Source organism: Cadophora gregata (assembly GCF_030347475.1).
Source record: "Cadophora gregata isolate MNR1 chromosome Unknown scaffold_16, whole genome shotgun sequence".
Taxonomy (NCBI): Eukaryota; Fungi; Ascomycota; class Leotiomycetes; order Helotiales; family Ploettnerulaceae; genus Cadophora; species Cadophora gregata.
This window is the reverse complement of record NW_026695939.1, coordinates 644,606-670,655: the sequence shown is the minus strand read 5'-3', so window position 1 is coordinate 670,655 and position 26,050 is coordinate 644,606. Positions and strand designations below refer to the sequence as shown.

At 48.7% G+C, this 26,050-nt stretch overlaps 8 protein-coding genes across 8 annotated transcripts; 3 read left to right on the top strand and 5 right to left on the bottom strand.

Moving 5' to 3' along the window:
• Positions 1-127: 127 nt before the first annotated feature.
• ONS95_005478 (uncharacterized protein) lies at positions 128-2,502 on the top strand. Its single transcript, XM_058498887.1, has 3 exons — positions 128-1,525; positions 1,569-2,007; positions 2,058-2,502. Exons 2-3 carry the CDS (start codon positions 1,824-1,826, stop codon positions 2,315-2,317), a joined length of 444 nt encoding a protein of 147 aa, XP_058351154.1. The 5' UTR covers positions 128-1,525; positions 1,569-1,823; the 3' UTR covers positions 2,318-2,502.
• Positions 2,503-2,769: 267 nt separating this feature from the next.
• ONS95_005477 (uncharacterized protein) lies at positions 2,770-4,768 on the bottom strand (the record flags this gene model as incomplete). Its single annotated transcript, XM_058498886.1, has 2 exons — positions 2,770-3,094; positions 3,168-4,768. 2 exons carry the CDS (start codon positions 4,766-4,768, stop codon positions 2,770-2,772), a joined length of 1,926 nt encoding a protein of 641 aa, XP_058351153.1.
• A 514-nt stretch (positions 4,769-5,282) lies between these two features.
• ONS95_005476 (uncharacterized protein) lies at positions 5,283-9,377 on the bottom strand (the record flags this gene model as incomplete). Its single annotated transcript, XM_058498885.1, has 2 exons — positions 5,283-7,227; positions 7,357-9,377. 2 exons carry the CDS (start codon positions 9,375-9,377, stop codon positions 5,283-5,285), a joined length of 3,966 nt encoding a protein of 1,321 aa, XP_058351152.1.
• Positions 9,378-10,638: 1,261 nt separating this feature from the next.
• On the bottom strand, positions 10,639-14,755 carry ONS95_005475 (uncharacterized protein; the record flags this gene model as incomplete). Its single annotated transcript, XM_058498884.1, has 2 exons — positions 10,639-14,282; positions 14,371-14,755. 2 exons carry the CDS (start codon positions 14,753-14,755, stop codon positions 10,639-10,641), a joined length of 4,029 nt encoding a protein of 1,342 aa, XP_058351151.1.
• Positions 14,756-15,161: 406 nt separating this feature from the next.
• LRRCC1 (leucine rich repeat) lies at positions 15,162-21,375 on the top strand (the record flags this gene model as incomplete). The annotated part of the gene is made up of 2 exons (XM_058498883.1): positions 15,162-15,205; positions 15,288-21,375. Exon 2 carries the CDS (start codon positions 15,709-15,711, stop codon positions 21,373-21,375), a length of 5,667 nt encoding a protein of 1,888 aa, XP_058351150.1. The 5' UTR covers positions 15,162-15,205; positions 15,288-15,708.
• On the bottom strand, positions 19,601-23,324 carry ONS95_005473 (uncharacterized protein). The gene is made up of 3 exons (XM_058498882.1): positions 23,133-23,324; positions 22,183-23,019; positions 19,601-22,101 (listed from the first exon to the last, which is right to left on the bottom strand). Exons 2-3 carry the CDS (start codon positions 22,500-22,502, stop codon positions 21,597-21,599), a joined length of 825 nt encoding a protein of 274 aa, XP_058351149.1. The 5' UTR covers positions 22,503-23,019; positions 23,133-23,324; the 3' UTR covers positions 19,601-21,596.
• A 1,176-nt stretch (positions 23,325-24,500) lies between these two features.
• ONS95_005472 (uncharacterized protein) lies at positions 24,501-24,770 on the bottom strand (the record flags this gene model as incomplete). The annotated part of the gene is made up of 1 exon (XM_058498881.1): positions 24,501-24,770. The coding sequence occupies one exon, from the start codon at positions 24,768-24,770 to the stop codon at positions 24,501-24,503; it is 270 nt and encodes an 89-aa protein (XP_058351148.1).
• Positions 24,771-25,396: 626 nt separating this feature from the next.
• ONS95_005471 (uncharacterized protein) lies at positions 25,397-25,771 on the top strand (the record flags this gene model as incomplete). Its single annotated transcript, XM_058498880.1, has 1 exon — positions 25,397-25,771. One exon carries the CDS (start codon positions 25,397-25,399, stop codon positions 25,769-25,771), a length of 375 nt encoding a protein of 124 aa, XP_058351147.1.
• Between the last annotated feature and the right edge of the window lie 279 nt (positions 25,772-26,050).

The following is a 26,050-nucleotide window of genomic DNA, read 5'->3' as shown; positions in this document are numbered from 1 at the left end:
TGTCCTTCAAAAGAAGTTCAGATGGAGAAGCAGGAGTCTCGCTTGCGGGTGGGGCAGGCGTGATTGCCCCTATTCCTGATTCCGAAGCATGAGAACTCGAATGTCTCCGTCGAATATCAAGACCTTCTAGGGATCATTCACGTTCATTTGAGTTAATGGTAGTATCTTGACGAGCTATCGTTCAATTTCCTCACCAGTTGTAATTCAACTTCTCTCCGTTCACCTAGTTCACAAGCTCCTTCGCACGCTCCAGATGCGTTCGCTCCGCTCCAAACAAAATCCCCTTCCTCATTACCTCCCTATAATTCTTGCCAGGGCTAACCTTTCCTAGGACGTACTCTTGCCTCGTCTCAAGGCGTGTCGGGACAGGTATCGAGCGTTCTACCACGGCGTCCATACCCTGCCATGCAAAGGTGATCACCTCCTTCGCACCAGCTTGAATGACTGCCTCATCAATCATCATGATCTTTGTATTTGGATATTATTTCTGGATGTCGTTCCATTGTTGAGACCGAGGACTGATAGAGACTTTGAGTAAGTATTCAAATACATTTCTGGAGGTATTACTTTTGTTCGATATCGAGCACATGGCTTCTGTCATCATTGACACCCTTTGATTGGAAACTGGAGATATCGTTAGATTATTGTTGTGAGTTGTTTGAATACCCGTTCATGGTTGCTGATGCCGCCATTGCAAATCCACTTTTCAGGACTGTTTTGTGACGGGAGAGGGTCGTGAGCAATTGACAGGTAGGTATCCGTTTCAGGACTTTGATAAAGCAGCATGAATGTTCAGTGGGCCAGTGGTCCATGATACATGCTGAAGGTATTGAAATGAATATTATGGCTAGAACGAAGAATCGCCTAGTGAATATTGTAGTCCCTGTGCAGTTACATGAAAAATACTACTGGAATTCTGACTCTGCAATTTTCTCACTTCACGGCATCAACTTTGTGTACTCATCCACTCGCATTTCAATCTGATAGTCTCCATTTCTTAGACTCTCTGGACCACGTTCGAGACGATGGAATTCTTCTCTGCATCTGAGCAAAAGCAGCTCTTGCTAAATTGTGACAACTAGGGTCTTGCCAAACACGAAGTAACTCCTTAGTCAAGATCTACCAGAACAACCCGCACAGCTAAGATTCTATACAAGACATGCTATAAAATAATTCCAGCAGCTTTTGTGCGCCAAGACAATACGGACAACACGTTGTGCCGCTGACGGAATGTCATGCATATCAGATGCTTTATGATTAAGTAATCTTGAATTCCGGCGAATCTCTCGCCCTGAAAATCACCACACCCTCCTCACGCTACCAGCTACCAGCCTCATCATGTAGATCTGCTGATACATATAGCTGAAAATCCGTCCCAGGAGGTGGTGCAGTAGTCCGCGGAAGATCCCCCGTTGATCATCTCCTGGATCTCGCTAAAGGCGTTTCCATCTCCCAAAAATCAGGAAACTTCAGCGCTGTGTGACTTTGTATGGCTGAATTCGTGCTGATGCATGCAAGAAAATAGGTAATCGCAGTCCACGGCGTCACTTCAGGCACTGATCGTCAAGGTTCCCCTCATCTCTGGTATTACTCCAGACCAATATGGCATATGCTTCAGACCACCAAACTAGTCAGCACTGGAGGACAAGACCAATTCTCGTATTCGACCTGGTACACTAAGAATTGAGTATAAGAAAGCAGTGGACCCTTTTCATCCAGTCCATATTTCATCATTTTCCTGTCGAATTTCGAATCGTTTGTATACCCCGAGTAAACACCGTCACTTTCGGTTCCTCAGCCTTATCTCTCTACTTCCCATCAACATGCAGGTCTTCAGCCTTACAACCATCCTCGCTTCCGCCTCTCTGTTTACAGCGACTTTCGCAACTCCACTTGCTTCCACCCCAGAAATAGCAGGTCGCCAGCTCGGCGCCTGCGTAGGTGGTATCTGTGCACCAGGTCTCTGCTGTTCAATCTGGGGCTACTGCGGCACCGGGCCAGAATACTGTGAGCCCCCACAAACTTTCCAAGCCACAACTATCACTGACAAGCCCCAGGCCAGGCTGGTTCATGCGTAGGAGGGGTCGGGGGCACATGTGGTGCTGGACTCTGCTGCTCCAAGTATGGATACTGTGGGAGCGGTGTTGAGTTCTGTGGAACGACGACATCCAAGCCGACGCCAACGCCGACTTCCACATCCAAGCCACCGACTGCAACACCGACGAATTGCGGTACAACTGGTGGGCCGTGTGGACCTGGGCTTTGCTGCTCGAAATGGGGGTGGTGTGGGTCTGGGCCATTGTATTGTGATCCTTGAGTTGTTTTGTTTTGGTTGAGCGGGCACTTCTTGGAAAAGATTTCAGTGACGAACTGGAGTGATCGGATGTTCACTCACTGGTGAAGGATCCGGAGTTTGCAAGTAATTCCTAATATTGTCAGACCGCAAAATAACATGCGAGTGGTAATTCAGTGCTTGAAATCCAAATTATTGTTGGTATTGGTTCTGCACAACTATATTTCCGATTAAGCGAGAAACAAACGTGGCATCATAACATACCCTTCTGTAGTATTATAAACGCTTCATTTCAATATCTCATAATGATGTTACTGAAGCCTTTAGCATAACCCATGTGCCTGACCGCCAGATCCCTATATCCGTGACCATTCCTAAGTTGCAGAAAGAACAATGCAATTTCAAAGTCGACACCGGATCATCGACATGAGTTCCAACGCCCCAAACACCCCAGCAACTATCAAAACAACAGGAAGTTACACGATCCAAACACCAGGATCTGACTCCGTAAAAACTTTGTAGATCTTTTTACTGATAGCAGGACCAATGCGCTTATCAGAAAACGCTCCGTCTTTATTAGTTGATTTCCTGCAGTCCTCCAACGCCAATGGACCTTGGGCCTTTAATGTCTTCACTAATTCTCGCAAAGTCGGGAATTCGGCCACGATTCCGTACGCAATAGATGGCGTGACACGGAAAACCTCTTGAAGCATGCGGACGTAAGTATCGGCTGCGTCGTCGCCGGTCTTGACCTGCCCAGTGTCCATGCAGAAGCCGGTGTCTAGGGATGCCTTCTGAGTTCTGGGTTCAAATGTTAGCATGCACTTCCGACGACCTGGAGGTGAGAAAGGATAATATCGGGATCAGAGCTTACTTGTATGGTATCGAGGAAATGTGCTGCGTGAAGTTAAGGATCCACTCGGCAGTTTCAACCATGGCGTTAGTATGGTGAATGAAGGTGTTATGATGGATTTGCAATCTCAACAGAGCATCTTCGATCAAGTCTTCATTCACGTATTCCGGTTCCTTCTTCTTTTTCCGCTGGCTGGTGCTGGGAGCTTCGTTTTGGCTTTGAACATGGCTTCGCACTGCAGCAGTATACTGCCTATTTAGCAGTGTTTTGTTCTTCCTCATCCAACCCATATAACCTTCAACCAAGTAGATGACCTCGCACGGCTCAAATTTCGCTTTCAGTCTCAAAGTGTAGGTATTCAAATCCTGACCTTCTGCGCCGGTGATGAGATGTACTAATTTCTGAGCGCTGAGCACACACATGATGTGTTTCTCTTGCTGGATATGAAGTGGTGTAGGTTCCCAGTGGCCGGCTTCTTCATTGTACTTGGCCTCCACCTTCCTCCTCCACCTGACTACAGGCAATTCGCTCTCCCTGTCGGTATACTCAACGTCATGCTGACGGAGCATCTTGTAGGCCTGTTCCAAGAGTATGGAATTCAATGAGGAAGGCAAGTCAACGATCATTTCTGGCGTTGAGATCTTCTTGTCAGTCTTCAAGGTATTGACCTTCGCTAGCTCGGTGGCCAATTTCTTCTCGTGGGCCTTCCTTTCTTTCTCGAGTCGCTTCTCCTCCTTTTCAACCTCCTTAGCAGCCGCCTTTTCCTTCGACTTCTCAGTTCTCTCCTTCGCCTTCTCAGACTTATCCTTAACCTTATCAAGCTTCTCCTTAGCAGCCTTTTCCTTGGCTTTGTCCGCATTATATTTGTCAAGGGCATTTTGTGAGTTCGAAGATCTGAATAATGGTTTTACAATCTTCGCCACAGAAGCAAGATCAGGCAGTTCCTCGTCCGAATCTTCGGGCTTCTCATCAAGGGCACTGAAAGACCAACCCGTCCCTTGGATGTTGCTCGGCTTCATGATGATCTCTTTGTCAGCAGATATGTCCTCCTCTAAATTGTCTTGTCGGCTTTGCTTCCATTTCTCCCTTCGTCTGTTCGTTGCCTCCGCAAGGAAATCCGGGGAGCTTGTAAAAGTAATATCATCCACGACAGCCGATCCAGTCGTTTTCGTTCTCTTAAACGCTGCGGATGTTCGTTTGATGGGTTTGGGGGAGACAGAGACTCGTCGCCTTTTGGTGGGGGGAAGAGGAGGATCTGAAGCAAACGGGTCGTCTTCTACCTTGGAAATACTATCATCGAGGTTGACAGTACTATCGAAATCGTCCGACAAGAAATAAAAGTCTTTGTGGCCTTTGACGACTGCTGGGGCTGCTTTGCTTTTGGAAAATGTGGGCTGTGAACCCGTTGAGATGGAATCAATCTTTGTGGTTGCGACAGCGGAATGAAGTCGATTTGGGTCTAGGTTCAATAGGGACGCAGATATATTATCGGAAGAAAGATCAATGAACCCAGTAACTTCTGAACTCGAGAGGTTAGAAGTCGGTGCAGGTCTTGATGCAGCTGGACGCGCTGGTGGCAACTCTGGAGAGGACAGCAGGTCAATGACGACGGGAGCTGGCATGTTTACGAGCCAATTGGCAGGCGATTAAATGCAGATTGCTAGCTTCAGGCATAGATTCGTAGCTCAGGAATGCTCGTCGGCGCTGTATTGTCCGGAGTCGATGTCGTTGTGGATGTTTACTAGCTCATCTTCATCGCGTCATTTTCGCGTTGTTCAAGACCCGCTAACACATGACCTAGAAATAAATGCCAAGAACCCTTCGGTCAAGTCAACTTTAGACGATGAAAACAAAACAGAGTCTCGTACTCAGACAGAATCACATGTCACATAGCATCTAGATTACAACATGTCGGCAAAATAACCGTAATATCATGTTGTACCATTGAAAGTAATATACGCAGCTCTTGGGAGCAAAAGTTTAAAGGTATCTAGACGACAAACTCCAAAGCCAACAACGCCTTTTGCCATATGCAAGGGTATGCGCAGACCGTACTCCAGCACCTGGTTGAACGTAGAATGGAAGAATAATAAATGCATATAACAAGCGCCAAACCATCCTTTTCATCCCAAAGAATCAATAGCTGACATTACCAGCATCATCCTCATCTATGAGGTCAACTCCATTGTCTCTATCCTCAGATCCTAACGACATGCCCATCTCAGCACGTATCTCCGCTTGGATCGCTATGAAGTACTTCCTCAAGCTCCTCAAACCACGCAAAAAGCCGTTGTCAGGAGAATCTGGGTGCAGAGGAGGACATGGCCGGTCCTGAAAGCGAGAGTCCTCAAGCGTGACGCAGTTGGCAAAATCTGCGATCTTGAAATCAATGTCCTTTTTCTTATTTCGCACACCATTTTCATTTCGCCCATTATCGCTCTCATCCACTTCCTCTGTGTTGCCGTCATAGAACATGAGTAAACTAGCAGCATAGAATCGATATCCCGCGAGACCTCGAATGATGACTTCGAGCTTCGAAAGTTTCGAAAGAATAGTCGGGATGTGTCGGAGCACACTGGAGTAATCGATACCGTCATACAGGAATCTTTTAAGAGCGTTCTGGAACTCCAGGCCAACTTTCAGATCCCTCCCAAAGTACTTGTCTTGGAAGATATAGCTTTGACTCTTAACGTCCCAGACTTGTAGCCCACAAACCCTGACGCCAAGCTCTTTCGATGTTGTTGCCTCGCATTTACGGCGCTGAGATAGTTGCTTCTTCGCATTGGCCTCGACGCCATATTGACGAGTTCCCATCTTGAGGTCCATGATGCATGGACGCTTCATCCCGGCTGTCAAATCTTCAAGGAGTAGGAAGTACTCAACGCGGGATCCAGGCTGAGCACGAGCCTCCTTCGGGTTCACAGGACGTGGCATATTGACGAACTTCGGTGGTTCTTCCGGGGACGCTGGTAGCATGTCAATTGATGTGGACTCCTTCATCTCAGTAGGCTTTGGCATAGTTGAATTCTCAGCGCTATTTGTGGCTAAGTCTTGGGTGTGCGCTTTGAGTTTGGTTGAGATCAAAGGCTTTTTGATAGGGTCGGCATCCATCAAGAAGACTTCTTCCTCAACGTCGCCCTTGTAACCAGCATCGTCAGCTTCTTCGAAGTACTTGAGGCTGCCTCGGTCATCAGCTACTTCCGATGGTTTACGACGCAATCCGCCGCTGGAGTAACGTCTTTGACGCTTGCTACTCCGAACACCTTCTGTGTAAGCGATCTCGGGTTCTGGTGCACTGGTGCCTGTCTTTTCGTCCAACTCAGCGTCACCGTCCTCAACAACTGCATTTTGCGCTTCGATGGGCTCGATTTCCGTCAGTGGGGTCAGTCCCATTTGTCGTTCGGCAGCAGTTCTCATTGCTTTCTTCCGAATCGATTCTTCAGCCGGATGCGTAGAAGCTGCTTGAGTTTGCTGGGCAGTCTTGAGACTTGACTCAGAGCTTGAATTACGCAAGCCAGATCCTTTACGACTGTGCAGGGAACGAGTTCGAGACGCGGGCTTCTTGTGGCTCTGAATCGGGATTGGTTGTCCCCAGAACGCGTCTGTGAAGACTTCATTTCGCAAGTCCTTATTCACAGTTGTCGCACCCCAGCTCTGTGCTGGCTTTTCGTACAACTTCGGCCTACCAGTAACATCACTCTCGGAGTTGTGAGGAAAGTGACCGAGATTAGGAGTTGAGGACGATGTAGTGTCGCTCAAGGACCGAAGGTGATAATCTGCATACAGTGTACGAGGTTTTAAGAAGCTTGACGGGAGAATATGTCGATTATCTGCGACCGTCACGGTTGGTATGGGCTCAGAGGATGAGTTAAGCGATTGACTGATCACTCTCTTCTCTTCATGGCCAGTCGCTGAAGCATAACCATTGCTGGTATTTTCGGCCAGAAATTCTCCTTTCGGCATTTCCTCCGGAGTGGGCTGGACATAGTCTTGGCGCTCGTCAGTTGCCTCGGCATCGTCCTTTTTTGTTGACTTGCGTCGATTCTGCTTCTCAAAAGTAACGTTGAGAACACCAATGTACCTGAAATCAATTGGATTTATTCGGTTAGCGATGAAAGACATGCCGATTTAAGAGGATTGCAGGGTAGTGTCTTTGTAAGACTCAGCGTGAAGGCCCTATGGGTCGAGACGGGAACGGAAATGTGCATACCTGGGAAGGAACTTCAGCAATGCAGGATGATACTGTTCGACAGTTTCATAAAACTTGTTCTCGCTGTTGTTTAGTTGCTTGCACACGGCACGCTTGGAAAATCTCCACATGGTCGTATGACCGCCAACTTGGTGACGATAGGGTATCAGCTCAATGGTTTCTAGAGGTTGCTTTGGTTTCTGCTGATGATCATGGAGGGGTTGGGTTGTCGTGGGTGGGACTGGGGCGATTGGCTTCAGAGATCCCGTGGGTGTTGTATCAGGGTCATCATCAAGTATGACTGAATCCTCTCCGAGGGTTGTATATCCTCCGTCATCTTGGGAATCACGATCAGTATCACCGGGTTCTGTTACCGCAGCAGCAGTCACATCGGCTTCAGAACGCGACTTCGAAGGTTTTATATCTGAGGGCGACGCCAGTGGCCGAGAGTTGGTTTCGTGACTTAGGTATTTCTCATCCACATCGCGGGACGGAACAGCATGCTCTTCTAACCACTGCGAGTTGGAATTGTCTTGTTCATGCTCCTGGTCAAGCTCAACATCGCTATGCTTCTCACCCCTTTCGCGCTCAGGGGAATCATGAGGGGTTTTGTGAGGGACAAACAATGCAGAAGATATTTGTTCTTCTCCCGAATCATCGTCTTCATCTGCACTCTTGATGTGTGACAGTTCAGCCCCATCGCAAGCCTCTTCAGAATCCTCAACAATTTCCTTGACGATTGTGCCTTCTCCTGCAACTTCTGACTTGGTCGTTATCGATTGCGGTCTTTCGGATGCAGTGACAGGTATGCTTTGCGAGAACGAGGAGCCTTTTGTTGCACCAGGAGTAAGATTGTGGTGTTTTCGAATGTCTGCAAGTAACTGGGCTGGCAGCTCCTTTAGCTGCTCTTCAGACACTGTTTCAATGGTATGCGAGGAGTCAAAATAGCCAGCTTCGGCTGCAAGACCTTCAGTAGGATTTAAAGGCAGGTAATCATCACGCTTGGATGTTCTCGTTTCGAGGCCAGATTGGAGAAGACTTGCTCTATCAAGCCCTGGACTCGCAGCAGAATAGGCCCCATCCTCGCGGGGTGATTGAGGGCCACTTTTGAGCCTTGGCTGATCCGAATAACTCTTGCCACGGCTTAAGCCATCCTTTGAACGTCCTCGGTTTTTGACATCCTTCTTCACAGCTTTGTCCTCGGGTAAGCCCTCGCGAAAGAAACGTAAGCTGTGACTTGCTTTTCTGCTTCGGTTGTTTGGTTCAACTCCGGCAAGTGCTTCAGCTATAGACTTCTCGACTTGACCGCCGTCGCTATCATGACTTCCATGTTCGCCAATCGACCATGCCTTCTCAGCAGCTGTGGTAGGGCGAGCATCTCTCCAAGATCTATATTGTGCGCGGAGTCCATCAGTTGGTGGATTGGTGGTAATAGGTTCGACAGATGCGGGGGCTGTCGGTGTTGATGGTCGGGTCAGACCTGTATCTCCAGCATTTGTCGAATATGTTCCTTTCGGAAGATCCTCAACCCGTTTCTCTTTTTCGGTTCGTTCTAGAGAGGTCCCTCGTCCTTTGGATGAGCCCAAAAAGTCTCGGTGGCTCATGAGGAGAGAGTTGACATGTCTCATGTCATGAAGATTGAAGTGGGTGAAGGTTGATGTTGAGGTGCTACCTGGACTCCCAGCTGTCCGCATACCTGCTGCTGGCATTGATCTGCTGGATTCCGCAAATTGTGTGGGAAAGCGCTCGTCCTGAGCATTGTTCACTTCATTGCGCCGTGAATCATTCTGTTGTGGAAAGTCTAGCTCCGGTTGATACGTGTCTGGGGAGTCGGTGAATGAGTTTGTAGGATGTTCATCTGCTTCGTAACTCGTAGCCAGGGCTTGTGTCAGCAAAGAAGCAGATTTCGTCCGCGGTGGTTGTGTCCATGGCCGTCGCACATTTTTGTTATGATCTCCATCCTGCGAAATCTTAGGAACGCTTTCAGGCCTCACCGTCCCGGAGGGAGCGGCATTTTCGGGCTCGGGAGGCGAGCTTGACATGAGGCGGACATCTATCGAGTCGTCGTGCAATGTGGGAATATGATTCGCAGGTACGGGTCGTCAATGGGTATGGTTGATTCTGGGGGAGGTGAGACTATGGAACGCAGGACCGGACGGCTCGAAATTGCAGCGGGAAGATAGCCGGCCTGGCGCAAGCCCTGTCTAGCGGGACGGTGCGATTACCTTGCAAAGGATCGGATTTGGATGGTCGTATGAAGGAGTGTGTGGGCGCAGGACGTGAGGTGGTTGGTTTGCGACTGTGGTGAGGACCGTGAGGTTGGATGTTTTGGGTGGAGAAAGTTTCCAGGGCTGAGCCAGGATGGATGGCAATTGAAATGGCGGGCCAGAGTGGTGGGAAGCGAGCACCTGGGCAATCGTCATGAGCGCCACATCCACATCTCACCAATGGGTCCACACAACCGTTCCATAGCATGGAGAAGTCTTTGTGCTCCCTGTCCCTTCAACACCATACAGGACCATGTCTTGTCCATCGATCACCTATGGATTGGTGTACCTCTCACATATTACCAACAATGCATGCGAGACACCCAGGACCTGACTATCATCGAAAATTGTCTCTCGACGCTCACATTCCCCTTGGATAGCTTACAACCTAATAAACTCTGATTTTGGCCCTCTATCAGTTCACCCAGAACACGCTTCATCCCTGCATTGACCGTTGAACAGCTCAACAGCAAAACCACTAACCGCAGCAGAGTTCAGGTTGTCCATACGGAGGAGACATCTCCAGTCCCCGGAGCTTCAATGGAATGGGACCACGCCCCTGGTGCTCAGGACATGGGCTTGGGCAGCGTGCAATTTCAACCTATCATCGCGCAACGTGCGAACGTTATTGACCGCCTTTCGACAGTTGTAGTGCAGAGGGATACATGATACCTCCTGTACAACCAAATTACCCCATTGCTGCCCAGTAAGGGAATAATGCAAAGATTCAGTTATGCTGCCAGGAGTCCAGGACGATTCGATTGGGAATTTGGACATGTCAACAGATTCGACCCCATGGAACGACAAGATCCAGCGGTTGAGACAGAGTTCTGAACTTCACTTCAGAGAACGTCTGGGACTTCAAGCTGTTGTTTCATGCAGTCCAGTACTTCTATCGGCCGTTCATACACTGCTAATAACAGTTGCAAGCAAGGGTATCTAAAGCCATGACTCCTTTACCGTTCCCATATCCTGCCAAAGCACGCAGCTGTCCAACATCCCGTCAGTCGGACGGCGCTCTCAAGCGAGCCCATTTTTACAACAGTCCGAATAGTTTTCTCCTTCTCATTCCATTACTGTCATCACGATTGGTAGAATCTCTCTCCTTCACAGGCTTCAGCACGGTATCAACGGACCAGTCCTCCAGAAAGCCAGCAGCTTCTCCAAGCGCCAAAGCCATGTCGAATGTCTTGAGTGAAGTTTGTCTCCCTGGTACTCTTTCCAAGGGACTGCGGGAAAAAGGACTACCAAGCATCGAGCCATCGTCCTCCCCCTCCCCCTTGTCATTCCAGCTGCTGTTGGTATTGCTATCACTCCGAGCCGTAAGATGCCGCGAAGCAGTTACATTGACAGAAGTTGGCCCCTGGTCAGTTGGAATATCATGATCCGCAGCAATAAATGCCTCGGCTTGAGCCTCAAGCTTAGCCGGACTGCTATTCAATTGAGAAGCTCTGACCTCTGGCAGGATACGCCTGAACTGTCTAGGTCTGGAGGCTGCTACGAAGTGTTTGTTAAATGTGGTTGTTACAGTCGTCCCATCGTGAAATATATCCTCTTCTTGGTCGGTAGGGTCTGCTTGTGCCGGAGGTGGGGAACGCGGGGTGTTTTTCTCAGGGCGGGCTCTGCCCTGCAGTGATTCTTCGTCTAGAGGCATAATGCCAAACGATACACGTTTTCTAGACTTTGCTGGAGACCGATTCTTGGAACTACTTGTCCAAGGGTTCCGCATCGCGGCATCTAGTGATAGAGTATCGATCGAGGTACGCCTAAGGTCGGCAGTTCGACTTCCAGGGGACGCTGTTGGAGTTGAGAAATCTCTGAATGGTTTTATGCCACCGCAGTCGGGGGTAGAGGGTCGCCGAATTGCTACCCAGCTCACTTCCTCAGTCAACGGCCTATTTCCTAGCCTTGCAGGCTCTGTGTGGTAACTTTCATTACACTTTGTGTGCCTTGGCGACGCATCCTCTGATTGCCTCCTTGAAAAAACAGTGGGCAGTAGCTCCATCTTCTCATCGGCCCAAGGACTTTGTGGGCCGCATCCTTCCCAGCTGGTTTCGGACCCATTGGCAGGCTCATCACGCTGGTCACCAGGCCGAACTGCTGCCGCCTCATCGTGTCGAATAACAGATGCAGCAGTAGTCTTCTTGCTGTTCTGGTCGCTGTCAGTGGCTATCTTGCTGCCCTGCTCCCTCGTGGCCGTCCCAGGCATCTCAATCCAGTCATCTTGAATGCCATTTTCAAGTGACCGCTGAGATTGATGTCTAGGTGAAGCAGCAAATGTGGACCGGGCATCTCGATTGGCAAGTTTGCTGTCAAGGTGTTTTTGAGCGGTATTAAAAGTGCTCTCGTCTCCCTCAAATATAGCTAAGCCGGGAATGCTATGAGATGAGTAGTCATCTGAAAGTTGGTCCCGATACTCAGCCTCAGAAGCAGCTCTAGCACTATTGGTAACACCAACACTCTGGCAACTTATCTGAATATTGCTTTTGTCTTGGACATCTATATCCTCCAGATCTTTCTCAATCCCAACATCTTCAGATGTGCCAAGGGCGAGCGGTCGAGTCTCATCTACAGGTTCACCAACCGTCTCACGAGAAGCAGCCCTGCTGGTTTGAACATTCTCTGAAACCATTCGGCTATGTTCCTGTAGCCTAATTCCCACCACTTCATTGACCGATGCTGGGGATCGATGTTGGATGATACCCGGGCGTGATTTCTTTTCTTGATTGTCTTCAGGAGCAGCAGCTGCTACTTCATTTGCTGTTTCCGTCAAGTATCCTCCTAGGAACAAGAATGATTCATCAGTAAATGATGTGAACTCCATATCAGGGAGCGCAAGAGCCAGTCCCCTCTGAGTCTGAGAGCGGATATCGGGTGATGAAACATTGCCACCGGTTTGACGAGGCTCCAAGCCTTTCGCTTTGCTCGCAAGAGCATCTTCAATGCAAATCTCTTGTGAAGGTCCCTCTGTCCTCTCGTGGAGCCTGTCTTCGCTGCTGGGACTTGGGCATGTCTGCGACAAAGCAAGTTGAATCATATCCATCTCGGTAGGAATTGATCTTTGCAACTTTGCTTTTGCCTTGGATTGCTGACTAATGGGTTCGCGCAATAGGCATTTCCGATCTGATCTGACCAACGATCCTGGCGGGGTAGTGTTAAATGATTGCGTGCTCATTTCGTTCGAGCACACAGGTATCCGAGGCTCCTTTTCTGCAGCTGGAGGTTTGTCTGACTTCCTAAAGGACCTCAGCAAGTGACCGGTGAGTGACGAGAGCAGTGAAGTCTCCGCTCTGTGTTTGGGAGTGGTGATTGGAGATGCCGATCTAGAGCTTGTCGACTTTGGAGGCGACGTATTCTGAGGAACGTTGGCCTCACGAGTAAACGAGGAGCTTTGATTTACATCAGTCGCCTGATCCCAGCTCGAGTTAGCCTTTTCGCTCTTAGGCTTTTCGCTCTTAGGGGGTGTCGCTTGGCTTTCTCGTAGTGGGTTTTCGTCCCTTGGTGGCGCTCTGATCGAGCTGACTTGCTCGTGCGAAAGGTATTCTGGTGTTTCATCTGCTCTTTGTATGACACCGGGTGGTTTATATCTGCCTACCGATTGCCGTGATTGCGCATCCGATATTATATTTCGTCCATCTTCGCTTATCCCGCAATTTTCCTCTCTCCTTACAGGCATCTGTGATCTTGACCTTCGCTTTCTAAACTGAAATTTCTCCACATTCCTGGAAGAGGGTGCCACTTCTGTAACAAAACTGTCTTCATCTTCATAGTCGTCACCTGCAGTTCGTTTTCGATAGCTGCGAGGTAGTTCCGGCAGATCGTACGAATCATCGAGATCTCTATTCAATATACAACTATCAGATGTTGGGCTGTGATCAACAGAGACGCCAGTACTTTGCTTGGTACGAGGCTTGATGGCAATCAAATCGTCCGGCTCGAGGTCGGAAAGAGATCGATTATCGATAGGTGCTTGGACCTTTTTGGACTTGACGCTGGATCGTGGAGCTGGCCGAAAAAAATCCTCCTGCGAGTTGTCCTGAAGCTCATCAAGATCGTCAGGCTGGTGCCCGAAATCTTCATATCCGATATGAGAAGTTCTCTTCTCACAAACAAAAGTAGAAATGGCTCCATAATCCGATTGACAATGGGGCTCCTGTGGAATCTCTAGATTTCTGATTTGTGCCAGGCGATGTATAGGAACCTCCCCAGATTCATTATTCGGAAAGCTCTTTGACAAGTGGGAAGACTTGTATACCTTGACTTTGGATTGATCGAGTTTCCTCGCAGATAATTGGCGCCTGCGCCGATCTCGCTCCAGCACATCAGGTAGAGGAGTCGGGGAGGGAACCGCAGGTCCTTCCCATCGGGCCCGTTTCGATACGTAAGATCCCTTAAGCCATTGCGAATCAGCAGGTCGCTTCATCATATTTTTGTTGTCCAGACCAAGGCTCGTGTGTGGCGTTTTACTGTCATGATTGAGCATTGATAGCTCGGGATTATCTGGGGAACGTGAAGGACTGTAATTCATCCGACCTTGGTTGACATCATCGCCTGCAGGTGTATCAATCATATTATCTGGTTCTTGCAAATCGTCTCGCTCTACTGATCTCATAATTTGTCCGCTCTGTATATTGGTCTCATTAATGGCTTCGGCTTCGGCTTGTGCTGTAGCTTTGCACCCTGCGTTCCAAGATAACACTTAGCTACTGTGTCTGTATTTACGGGGGCAAGGGATTCTCGAGAGATACAGGTAGATAGAGAAACTCACATCGAAGCGCATCTACGGGCTTCAGGTAACCAAGCCCATGAGCAGCAGCACGTTCCATAACTTTAGCCCTTGTAAACAACATATCCTCAGAACCTGGCTGCCACCAGTCTTCATCTTGCTTCTTTTTGGGTCGATATCTCCAAGGATTGGTCCAACCGGTGTCGAAAGGGCCTTTCAGGCTTGCAGATTGCAGAAGTGGCAGTTTCCCCTTGATACACCTTTGTGCTTCTGCCTCGTACCGCTGGCGCTTCCGAGTGATTTCCTCTGGTGTCTGCTCGGAGTCGGATCCTAAACAAACAATATCCTCCTCATCGTAGGCCGGCGAACAATGATAAGGCTCTTCGTCTTGTTCCTCAGAAATGTAAGAGCTGCTATAGGGCTCCATGGCAAGTTCCCCGGAGAGCAGTGGTGAATACGTCTTCGCACTGCATCGAGCTGATAGCGGGGGTGTTGTTGGTATGAAGTCGGCCAAGGTGAGGCGTTCGAAAAACACCCGCGGCTGATATTCGGTTGACACGGTTACTGAACGCGAATTTTCGTGACTTTGGCGTAAAGTGCACACGTGATAGCAGACTACCCCAAGTCGAGGGTGCCCAAATTTTCTGCCTGTCGTGCATGAGTTGACGGTTTGATATCAGACATTTCAACTATGACATGTAACCTGACTCGGACAAGGGGCACTGTAGCTACCAAATGAAAGGTACATCCTCAACACTTGCAGTAGGCCACAGCGGAGGCTCTACCTACCTGTGTAGGTAGTTCGATTCAGTGCTGCATCATGCGATGTAGATAATAATTGAAGGCGATCCAACCCACTTTAGATCGACAGTCCTATGTAAGTATCATGGGCACCACAAATTGATCACTAGGTTTTGTACGTTAGGTTCTCGTCATGTCTCTCAGGCTTACCATTGAAGGTTCCTTGGTATCGTTCGCGGGGTCGTTCGGTGGGGCAATTCTGACATAAACACCCGACCCAACCCTATCGCGTGCCAAGACGTGGTTGTCAGGGCAGCCACGGCCCTGGTCGATACCTTAATCACAACGCGAGAACCTCGAGGAGGTGGCCGAGACTGAGACTGAGACTAAGACTAAGAAGATACACAAGGTCGAAAACCGCGTCGACGGCTCCGAATTTACTAACAACAGTATCCCCTTACTTTCTACATCCCAGATTCGCCGCTCTCTTCGAATTTATCTTTTTAACACGCGACAACAACAGAGCCTTTCAACCACGCGATTCTCCTTCAGTCTCAAAACAACAATTCAATCGCACCTATGTCACACCCATAGACGTCGCAACCACCACCCACATATTTCCACCTCCCTCCTACCTACATGATGGAGCAGGCTTGGTTGGACTCGCTTTCAGAGGATTGGGTTTCCCAGCCACGATCATCTGGCTCGCCAGCTCCCTCGCTGCCATCATTGTCGAATAGCACCTCTGAATCTTCGAAACCTCGTCCCGCCTCGAGTCGCATACCCAAATATAATCCACAGAAGAAGGCATGGACATCTGCGCATGACGGAGAAAATAGTCCTCTAAGTGAAAGAAGCACGAACGAACACAACATCCCCTTGTCGCAACGAGGGCCATCGAAACTTCGCGAGATCACGAATGGTTCACGTGGAAGGCGGATTTCCAGAACCCTCTCTGCTTCTACCACCCAATCTGTACAATACCACACAATCGAACACAAGTCTGTCAGCTTGTCCCCCAAGAGAGGAATCCATGAGACCCCAGAATGGAAGAGGCGTCTTCTCCATGGAGATGTTGCATATGGCGAGCAGCGTGATCTATTCAGTCCGGCTGGTCTAGAAAACATATTTCGACCACCACCTACTCAGATCGCAGGATCAAATAAAGTGCCACAGGTGGGAGAATTTGACGAGGACAGCGTGATGCCGTCCAGCCCTCCGCCATACAGTCGGAACCGCGAAATCAGCCAGGACAGTGGAGCGGACGAGGAGCAACACGATGGAGTCAGAAATCGACAGCAACCCCGAGCGATGAACTACAGGTTGGCAGATGAAGGCGGGAGCGACTTCTCTGTGGACGACTTAAGCCGTGGCAGTTCTTTCAGACCTGTTCCAACACCAGACCGACCAGCCCAAATAACAGGCGTTCGCATTGGTTCAACATCCGAGCAGGAGTCTTCTATTGTACATGTGCAAGATGCAGGACGAACAGTCAGCGGACAAAGTGATATTAGAAACGAGAAACTGAGTCCTATTTATATTGCAAGGCACAATACCGTTGATGGCAAGATTGACTACGCTGCACTGAATTTACCTCCCGCCGAGCTAAAACGGAGGCTTGACATAATTCGAGAAAGTACACCAGGACAGTCCAGCCAGTATCAAAACGAGAGTTCCGAAGTCCTTCCTGTGGACATAACTACCGAAACCGACGACTTCGCACACAATGGTCGTTTTGTCAATCTCAAGCGAGGCGGCCAATCTCAAGAAGGTTCATTTCAGAAAAGGATGTTGAGCCCATCCTCTCTACCAGCCATTGATGAATCAACAATGTTACCCGAAGAATCGATGCAAGCGAGCACCCCAAAGGAGCTTCCAAATATCCGCAAAACGAGGGCATCGAATGAGTATCAAAAAGCTGTTCTGGCTCCTGTATCAACTGCAGAAGTACACACGCCTCACCAAAGTCCTAAGAAGTCAACTGAGAAAAGCTCGAAGAGTAGCTCAGGCAGTCCTCTGAAGATATTTGGTACATATGATACTTTCACCAATCAAAAATTACTTCGAAGACTCAGTCAATTTGAAGGGGATTTGGACCAACATAGTACCGAAGCTTCTGGGGCGATGCAAGACTTTACTCGTCCTGAATTAAACGATGCTTTTGTAGCAGCGTCGAGTCCACAAAGGCCAGCCGAGGCGAGTCGCATTCAGCGCGGTCAGGGAAGAAAGATGAATAGCTTTGGTGCTGGTGAGCTAGACAGCTTTGAATTCAGTGAAGGGTCGTACAACACAATTGGGTCCAATGCAGGAGACGAAGATAAGGAAAATATGGCGCTACCAGTCCTCAACCCAAATACCCAGAGCTCGTTTAAGTTTCAACTTGAGCCATCACCCGAGCTAAGCGACGATGTTGTTATTCATCATAGAGCCAAGTACACGACCAGAACAAGCACGACAAGAAAAATCACCAGCATCCGCAAATCTACCAGACCTGGGACAGGTAGTTCTGTGACCTCGGTGGATGCTTTCTCGCCCCAGGCTGAAAACCTCAAAACTCCTAGGAAGCGGAACGGTGATTCCGAAGGCAAGCGACTTCCCAAAACGCCGCTAAAAGATCCAACCCCGAAACGTCGACGCACTTTGAACAATTCTGAGACCAACCTTGCAGAGCGAAGAGAAAGCACAGGCGAACTGGATCCATTGAGAGACACTCACAATCAGATGCAGTCGGTCGTTGGGAGGAAACGAAAGGATGCTAGGCATGGCGACGATCAACAGGCGGCAAATCCAAAGGTCCTGGCAATGCGTCAGATTCTGCGACCTCGAACACCAACTCCAAGTCAACGTAGCAGCCAGCAACACGAAAGCGCACCTGTTCTGGAAGAAACCCTCACATCTTCACAAAGGACCAAGCGACAACAAGAACAGAAGCTAGCGAAAATACAAGCTGAGCTAGATTCGACGGGTCCTTTCAGGATGTCTGCTGCTCTAGGCGTTGGACAACACATGCTGGACGAAAGTCGAAAGGGCTCCGTTACTACACAAGACTTTTTGGACGAGGCGAAAAAAATTATGGCCGGCATTCGAGGAAAAACGCGGCCTAGGAGTGGCTTGACAAGTCTAGAAGAATCCGAGTCTGAGAATGACCGCGGCGTTCCGGCTGAAGGGGGAATACTTGACGTTGAAGATTCTTTCCAGGAGTCCACACAAGAACCGTTCTCCAGACCGCCAAGTCGAGACGGAAAACCTTTACTACGACTGCCTCTCAAGCAAGAAGACCCAGCTTTGTTGGATCACTTGAGGAAATACCAGGAAACAAGTGATATAAATGGAGTCATCGCTTCTTCTATGAGATCCATCGCAATGGCTAAGGAAGCTGCCGATGTAGCAAAGGAGATTGATCGAAGAACAGATGAGGCCATCGCCAGATCGTCCAGTCGGTCGATGATTCCAGCAGACACCGTTGAGAGCGAGCCACCCAACATTCGAATCTCTCAGAATCCCGATGCGCAGCGAAAGCGAAAGCATTCAACATCCTCCGTCCGTACTGGTGAGGATCATGAAGCAGACTTCCTTTCCCAAGGGTCGAATGGCTCTTCTGGACAATCCACAGCCCGTTCAATTCCTACGGGATCTTCAAGGGGCTCGGATTCACGTCGAGTTATTGCTCCGCATACAGTTTCTCACCTTATTCCGGAACAATTAGCTGGCATGGTATTCGATCACGAGAGCAAGAAGTGGGTCAAGACCAGGACTGCAGGCTCTGATAACGGTGCAAGGAACTTCCTTCCATCAGACGAAACTGATGAAGACCCCTTCGGCGATATCCCCGATCTTTCTGTTGATGAGACTCAGGAACTGCAGAGGATCAAAGCAGTGGCTGCTAAACGTAAGGAAGACGAGCGATTGTTTCAAGAGCAACGTGACAACACGTCAACGCAGTCCTCCTTGCCAGCTACTGCAATGTCTAACATTGGACCACAAGCGTATGCCGATCACAAGTTATTGCAGGAGCAATCCGGCGTTGCGCAACTTTCGTCAGAGCAGCACACTCCAAGTACGGAATCAGAATCTCAGTCGCATAAGAGCGCATCTCCCCCTAAGAGGCAGCCTGACATTCCCGAGAAGTCCATACATGCCGAAACGAAAAAAATTGTTGCAGATGAAGTCGAACGAGAGATATCGATTCATGAGGATCGAGTGGACTCTCAAAGTCCTCAAAGAAGACGAAATGTCACCATCTCCTTCTCATCTCCTCTAGCATCAATCATTCAGGCATCGACATATGATGCCGACAGCAGCATGGACCGTGACCCTAGTGATACCAGCCAGCTCCAGATGGACGCTGACGAGGATGGTGGCAATGACAGTATCATCGTTCTGAAAAAAGCAAACACCTCCTCGCAGAGGAGCTCCTCAACGAAGACACGGTCTACATTTAGAAGTACATCTCGTCGTATGTCTCTAAGAGGCCACAAGTTTCCCGCTCGTCCTGTGTCCCGCATCGACGAGCAAGACGAAGACTCGACAAGTGAGAACTTGACACACCAACAAAGGCGAAGTGTCAGTGTCATTGTATCGACCCCTGTCCCATCCAGACACGTATCAGATATCATCCTCGCTACACCTCGTCCAAGTCATGAGGTTGGAACACTTACATTGACGCCACTTTCGGACTTTACTGTGCACCAAGCGGATGTGTCGCTGGGCCTTGATGTTAGCTATGTTGCCCAAGGACATCGGTATACTGTCGGAAGTGCCTCCAAGAAAGCCCTTTCTCTGTCGATAAAGGACCTGGTGGAGAAACTCACAGAAGTGGAGCCTTACGAACCATTCTGGGAGAATATTAAAGAACTCAGCCTCAGGGACAAAAGGCTAACAAATCTCCACAAGCTCAACGAATTTTGTGAAGAGCTAGTACAACTCGATGTCTCTCACAACCACATCCGACAGCTGGATGGCGTGCCTACAACAACCCGAAGTCTCCGTGTATCGCACAACTGCCTGAACGACCTTGCTGCTTGGAACCATTTGCATAACTTGCAGTACATCGATGTTTCGAATAACGAGCTGGAAACTATGTCGGCGTTTAGGTCTCTTATCCACTTGAGAGGCATCCGAGCAGATAACAACAAGATCAAAAGCTTGGATGGTGTGAATCAGCTGGATGGCCTCCTCAGTCTTCGTTTACGTGGGAACGCTATCACTTCAATCGACTTCCAGAACACCATGCTTCTACGCCTTTCGGACCTTGATGTGAGGAACAACAACATCACTGATGTTCGAAATCTCCAAGAGTTGCGATCGCTCTCAGCACTAGATCTAGAAGATAATCGCTTGTCCGATTTCTCCATGAATGACGTGGTGGGAGGTCTGAGGTACTTGAAATTGAGTGGCAACAATCTGGAGAACATTGATGTCAGCATGCTTCCAAACTTACGCCTGCTTTATCTAGACCGGAATCGCCTAGGGATGGTGTCTGGTCTTTTGAAGACTAAATACCTCGACAGTCTGTCGATAAGGGAGCAGCAAAATGGCACTGTCATCGACAAATCATTTCTCTCCGATGCGTGCGAAGTGCGCAAACTCTTCCTCTCCGGCAACTTTCTGGGGACTTTCGAACCTCAAGTTGATTTCCTTAATTTGCAGTACTTGGAGCTTGCAAATTGTGGTATCGAATCCCTACCAGATGATTTTGGACACACATTTCCCAATACCAGAGTCTTGAATCTCAACTTCAATGCACTGAGGGATATCAAGCCCCTGGTTGGCATTGCCCGTCTGAAGAAGCTTCACCTAGCTGGCAATCGACTAGCCAGGTTGAGATCAGCTGTCTGCGTGCTGGCACAGTTCCCGACACTGGCATTGGCTGATCTACGAGGCAATCCCCTTACACTTGGTTTCTACCCTGCCGTGACGGAAAATAGAATGATCTCACGACAGGACATGGATGAAGATGAAACATCAGCCCAGGATCCCTTCACTCTGGGAACCGCGGATAGGGGACAGGATGACAAGTACGTGGCGTGTTTAGATATGGACACGCGAATGCTCAGGAGGGTGTACGAGGTGATGATTCTGACTAACTGTCGCCGAGTCAAGACACTGGATGGTCTGGAGATCACGAAGTTCTTACTACAAAGCAAGGACAAGGTCTGGGAAGCTTTGGTTCAAGCAGGGGTTTTTGAACCTCGCCCAGGGGAAGCAGGGACAGAACAGGGATCTGAGGAAGAGAATGCGGGTTTCGAGCCGGAGCCTGAGAAGCCCGTTGAAGAGAGATGGCCTGGGGAGGACAGTTTTGCATAACATGTTGTCTACTACGAGTGTGACGTGTTGCGAGTATGATTATGGTGTAAAATAGCATGGTGTTTGGGTTTAATGGTATGGGTGGAGTTACTGTGTATATCGGAATGGAGGTATCGATAATGACTGCACGATACCGTTTATGAAAATAGAATTTTGGGGCAGACGGGCCAACGCATACGAATATCATCTCTGTGAGACATTAATACCTCCCACTCATGGTCTTACAGTTTGGCTTTATTAGCATTCTTCTCCCACTCAGCAACTCTCTTTCTCCCCACTTCCCTCCTCTCATCATCCTTCCTCAATCCCTCCTTGTCCCTCTTCTCCTCCCTTTCATGTCCCTCCAAATAGCCCACCGTCTCCCTCCACATCTCCGCCTTCAAAAATCCATAAACTCCTGTCTTGCTCCTCTGCGTCAATGCCCTCTCCTCCACGAACTTCAACGCCTCCTCCATTCCTCCCAGCCCGTCCACAATGCCGCCATCCAGCGCATCTTTCCCACTGAACCGTTTCGCTTCTAGAACCATCACCTTGTAGACTTCCGGCCTTAGTTTCTGCCGGAAGACCGAGGACATGGCTGGTTTGAGGGGGACACCGAGATCGAGCTCATTGAGACAGAGGAAGCCTCGTGTGGGATTGAAGATGCGGTAATCGTGGTACATGGCAAGCATGAAACCGCCTGCAAAGGCGTGGCCGTTGACAAGGGCTACTGTTGGCATGGGATATCTTCAAACAAGATGTTATTAGTAAAGCATTTCTACACCCACAAGAAGAAGATACAAATAGTACTTTAGGAGGAATACATACGTTAATAATCTCTTAAATAGAGCATACATGCTATTGGGGAAGAACCCCTCCGTATTCGAGGCATGTTCCAAATCTAGACCATTACTGAAGAACTTTTGAATTCCAGACGTGGTAATCACTACTCCATGTGGATACGAGAACTCGAGAATATCTAGGGCGAGGATGATAGATTGGCAGAAGGATGTTAAAAGGCGGTTATCGGGTGGGGATGTGAATGTAAGAATGTAAACTGCAGGTGATGGAGTTGTGCAGACGACGGTGCCGGAGGTCTTCTTGTCGGTGCTGAGGATGGGGACTGTGAAAAGAGGTTGGGCCGCCATATTGGATAATGCTGAATAGAATTGGAGGCTGGTAGGTTTGAATGTTATATGATAAATGTAGAGCTTATGTTGCAGCCCTGGAGTTGTTGATAAGGCTGAAAATACTAATCAACAACATGTGAGTCTGGACCTCGGCTCACTTTTGGAGAGCGGCTTGCCAAAAGCGGAGCGCGGGGAATGGAGAATGGGTGCCGTAGAATATCCAAGAACTGCAGACTAACATAACATAAACATACAATCCGGTCTGCAGGACCCGAATTCTGTTGTGCAAATCTACTCAAGATATTTGCTTAGCAGGGGAGAATCACAAGTGGTGTGGATGCAACTATTCAGCATGCATCTGGCATCCAGAATCCCTACCGACGGCCCACCAATGGCGACAAGCGAGACAGAGGGATTGAAGGAAGTAAGCCGAAATGGGACATCAAGTTCAACCATCCACTGGCCTGATGTCACAGCCTCTTCCATGCCCTTCCTACAGAAGTCCTTGCTCATCTACCAGATAAGAGCTAGGTGGCTGTCGGCAATTAGTGAGAGGTTGCGAGACATAAATAGATAAGTAGGAAGATACAGTTGAGGTCGACTGTGCTTCAGCGGTATTTAACAAGTTGAGGGAAAGATCGGTCATACAAAAGCCTTCCAGTTTGAGATCACCGCCTCTGGGCCACTTACTTCATTCTATGAGGTGAGAAATGTAGACGTCACGTGTCACCGACTAACATGTCTGGATATGGGTGGACATAATTGTGTTGATAGTGTTAACCTGATCGTCATTTAGTACCATGATCTAAAAGTCTCGAGCTGCAATAAAGAGTTTGTATCTCTGTCGTAATCAATTTCTGGTTCTGTGTAAGCCTGATAAGAGCTTACGGACTGTGGCTGTCTTTCTTTTTGTTGTTCTCGCCAATTCCACAGCCGATGTAAACGCCGATTCTTTGACAGTGATGCGAGCAGGAAAGGCTCGTCTTCTAGACAGACTAATGCAATGGACTGCGGCTGTCGAATTTTGAATTTCGACAATGATTGCATATCGATTAGTGCATCATGTTTGAAGAACTTTGCAGTCGCAAGCTACTAATAGAGCACAAGGATGAGGCCTCAGAACTAAACCACGGCAGAATATTCGTGACTGTCTTCCACCGGCATAAGGATCATGAAAGTTGGATGCTGTATATCTGCGAATATTAGAGCAACAAGAGTAGTGCACATAATTGTAGTAACCAAAGGACTGAGAACGCGCCACCGCAGTACTCAAAAAGTGTGCTTAAAAAGAGGCAGAATGCCAAACGCACCTGAAATTAGAATTCGGTCTCTATGTTCCCCTCAGTCTTTTGCTCAGAACTATATGAATTACAACCACGGACCCCAGAGGTGAGAGCGACCCAGCAGGCTAGTCTCTTACCACCACATGTACACATTACTCCATAGATCTCAACTTCTTGGATAAACGGTTCTCTCCACACTTCAGGGCTACAGTAAAAAACCTACGCCACACGACTCCGTAATATATGCAGTCAGCTCCGACATTACAATGGTTCAATCCAATGTAAAGCTTCTCGATGAGCAGCAGGCCATCAAAAACATTAAATAAAGGATGATCGGTCGACGTATCTCCCAATGTGAAACGAGTTGTATGCACAGCGATGCTATGATCGCGAATAGGCAGAACTGGAATAATTCATTTGCAAATTGCTTGGGTACCAGTACTGGCTGGCGTGCTCCGCAGGTATTTGTTGGACCAGGGTCATCGATCTTGGTGAATGGGCGATGACATATCTGTTGCAAAGTGGTGATCAGCACGTCTTCAAATACAAGTAAATGAGTACAATATTCTCGGTGTTACGAGACCAAGACGTTACATTTCTCCCCGATTACACTTAAAGAACACGTCACATAGAAGAGCGATGGGCTTACGAGACTTACAAAATAGTAGGTATGGGTACCCTAGAAAACTGTGAAAAATAGAACAGGAGCCCTAAGTTGCAAGAGCTCTCAAGACTAGAGATCCTCCGGTTTGGTCCAGTGGTATGTGGGGATGAATTCCCGTACGGGAGGTTCGATATTACTGCCCTTCTCGTAGCCTGGTACAATGAGCTCTACCCAGTCGATGTCTGTTTGAGAACCAAGAACCTGGACTTCGGAGTTGGCGGATATCGGTGCTGGTCTTGCCAAAGGAGCTGGCTCAGAGCGCTCGAAGCGAAGACCGACCGTGAGGGTACTGATGGGAAGACATATCAGGAAGGCGGCAACGTTTCTTGTAGACTTCATGGCTACGACTGGTATGATTTGAAATGGTTTGATTATGACAAGAGAAGTGTTCGGACAGTATTAAATCCGAAAAACGAACGGGAAATCGACCTGACTTATATGAGCGGGCAAAGAAACGGTTGTTCTCTTCTTGCGTTCGGTCGTTTTGTCTCCCCATTTTAGAGTAGCAGGCTCTGATCAAGCATAAACGTCGTATCATAAACGGGCAGGTTAAATGAGGGTGTTCCGGGCACAGGACCAAGCACGTCCATGATTGCCTCTTCTCGATTCTTCCGACTTGGCATAACAATTGGCATAACAATTGGCGAGAATAAAGGGGCCAGAAAAAGCCAGTTGGCTCGACCCAGGGCTTATCATTGGCGCTCTGGCAAGCTCACAACTTGTCCTGGCACTGTCATCTGGGCCCGTATTCATTCACTTTTCAAGGTCTAGTCCGTCGCCCAACACGCATCCAACTTTTGTCACTCCCCAGTGTCCCCACTTCCTTGACTTTGAAAGCTCATTATCGAATACCAGTCTCGCTGCGACTTATCCTGAAATACCATTTGCTCCGTCCTTGGCTTTTAACATGGTGAAAATAGTAACAACAATACGTGCTCACTCTCCAGAAACACTGGTCCTGAGAGATGTACAAGCCACTCCTATTCTACGACCAAGCGCGTTGGTGGTACTACCTTCCATACAGCGCTGCTCCGATCCCCACACTCATCTGGTTTTTTCTCACCATAACTTTGGGTAGTCATAGCTGGGTCGCGTGCGCTGCTTCTTATTTTCTCCTGTCATTCACCTTGACCTACCACGCCAGCCCTCGCGCCAGGAGGGTGTCGACGCCCGGCGGAATCAAAAGTTTGGAGGCAGATGTGGAAATGCATTTTCCGGATCTCAAGACGAGGCTGGATTGGTACAGGAAGAAGGTCGATGAGTTGCAGAGAAAGATTGATGTCAATGGGGTGGAAGAAGGATCTGTGGAGGGAAAGATGGATATTAGACACAAAAACTAAGTCGGGCCGGAATAGAAATAGTACTCCAGTGCGATGAAAGACTTGTATTAACAAAATATTTGAAGCTTTGGAGTCTGATCGTCCAAGTCTGATTGCAAGAAGTTTTCACTACGATATGCTACTTTAATTGCTTGACAGCCAAACAAAGGACCTGGAACCTCGAACGAAGCAAGATTAGCTGCAAGGCTGAGGGTCGATAGATAACCGGGACCCAATCACATGCCAGAAGCTACAGCAGTGTACTGTAAAATAAGCGCGAGGCTGAGCCTGAGCTCTTGG

Bases quoted from the DNA above. Each gene is read 5' to 3' on its own strand.
- ONS95_005473 (XM_058498882.1), bottom strand. From the start codon at position 22,502: ATGGCGGCCCAACCTCTTTTCACAGTCCCCATCCTCAGCACCGACAAG. The intron at 22,102-22,182 runs GTATGTATTCCT...TCTTGTTTGAAG, and splicing joins CTATTTAAGAGATTATTAAC to ATATCCCATGCCAACAGTAG.
- ONS95_005478 (XM_058498887.1), top strand. From the start codon at position 1,824: ATGCAGGTCTTCAGCCTTACAACCATCCTCGCTTCCGCCTCTCTGTTT. The intron at 2,008-2,057 runs GTGAGCCCCCAC...GACAAGCCCCAG, and splicing joins CGGCACCGGGCCAGAATACT to GCCAGGCTGGTTCATGCGTA.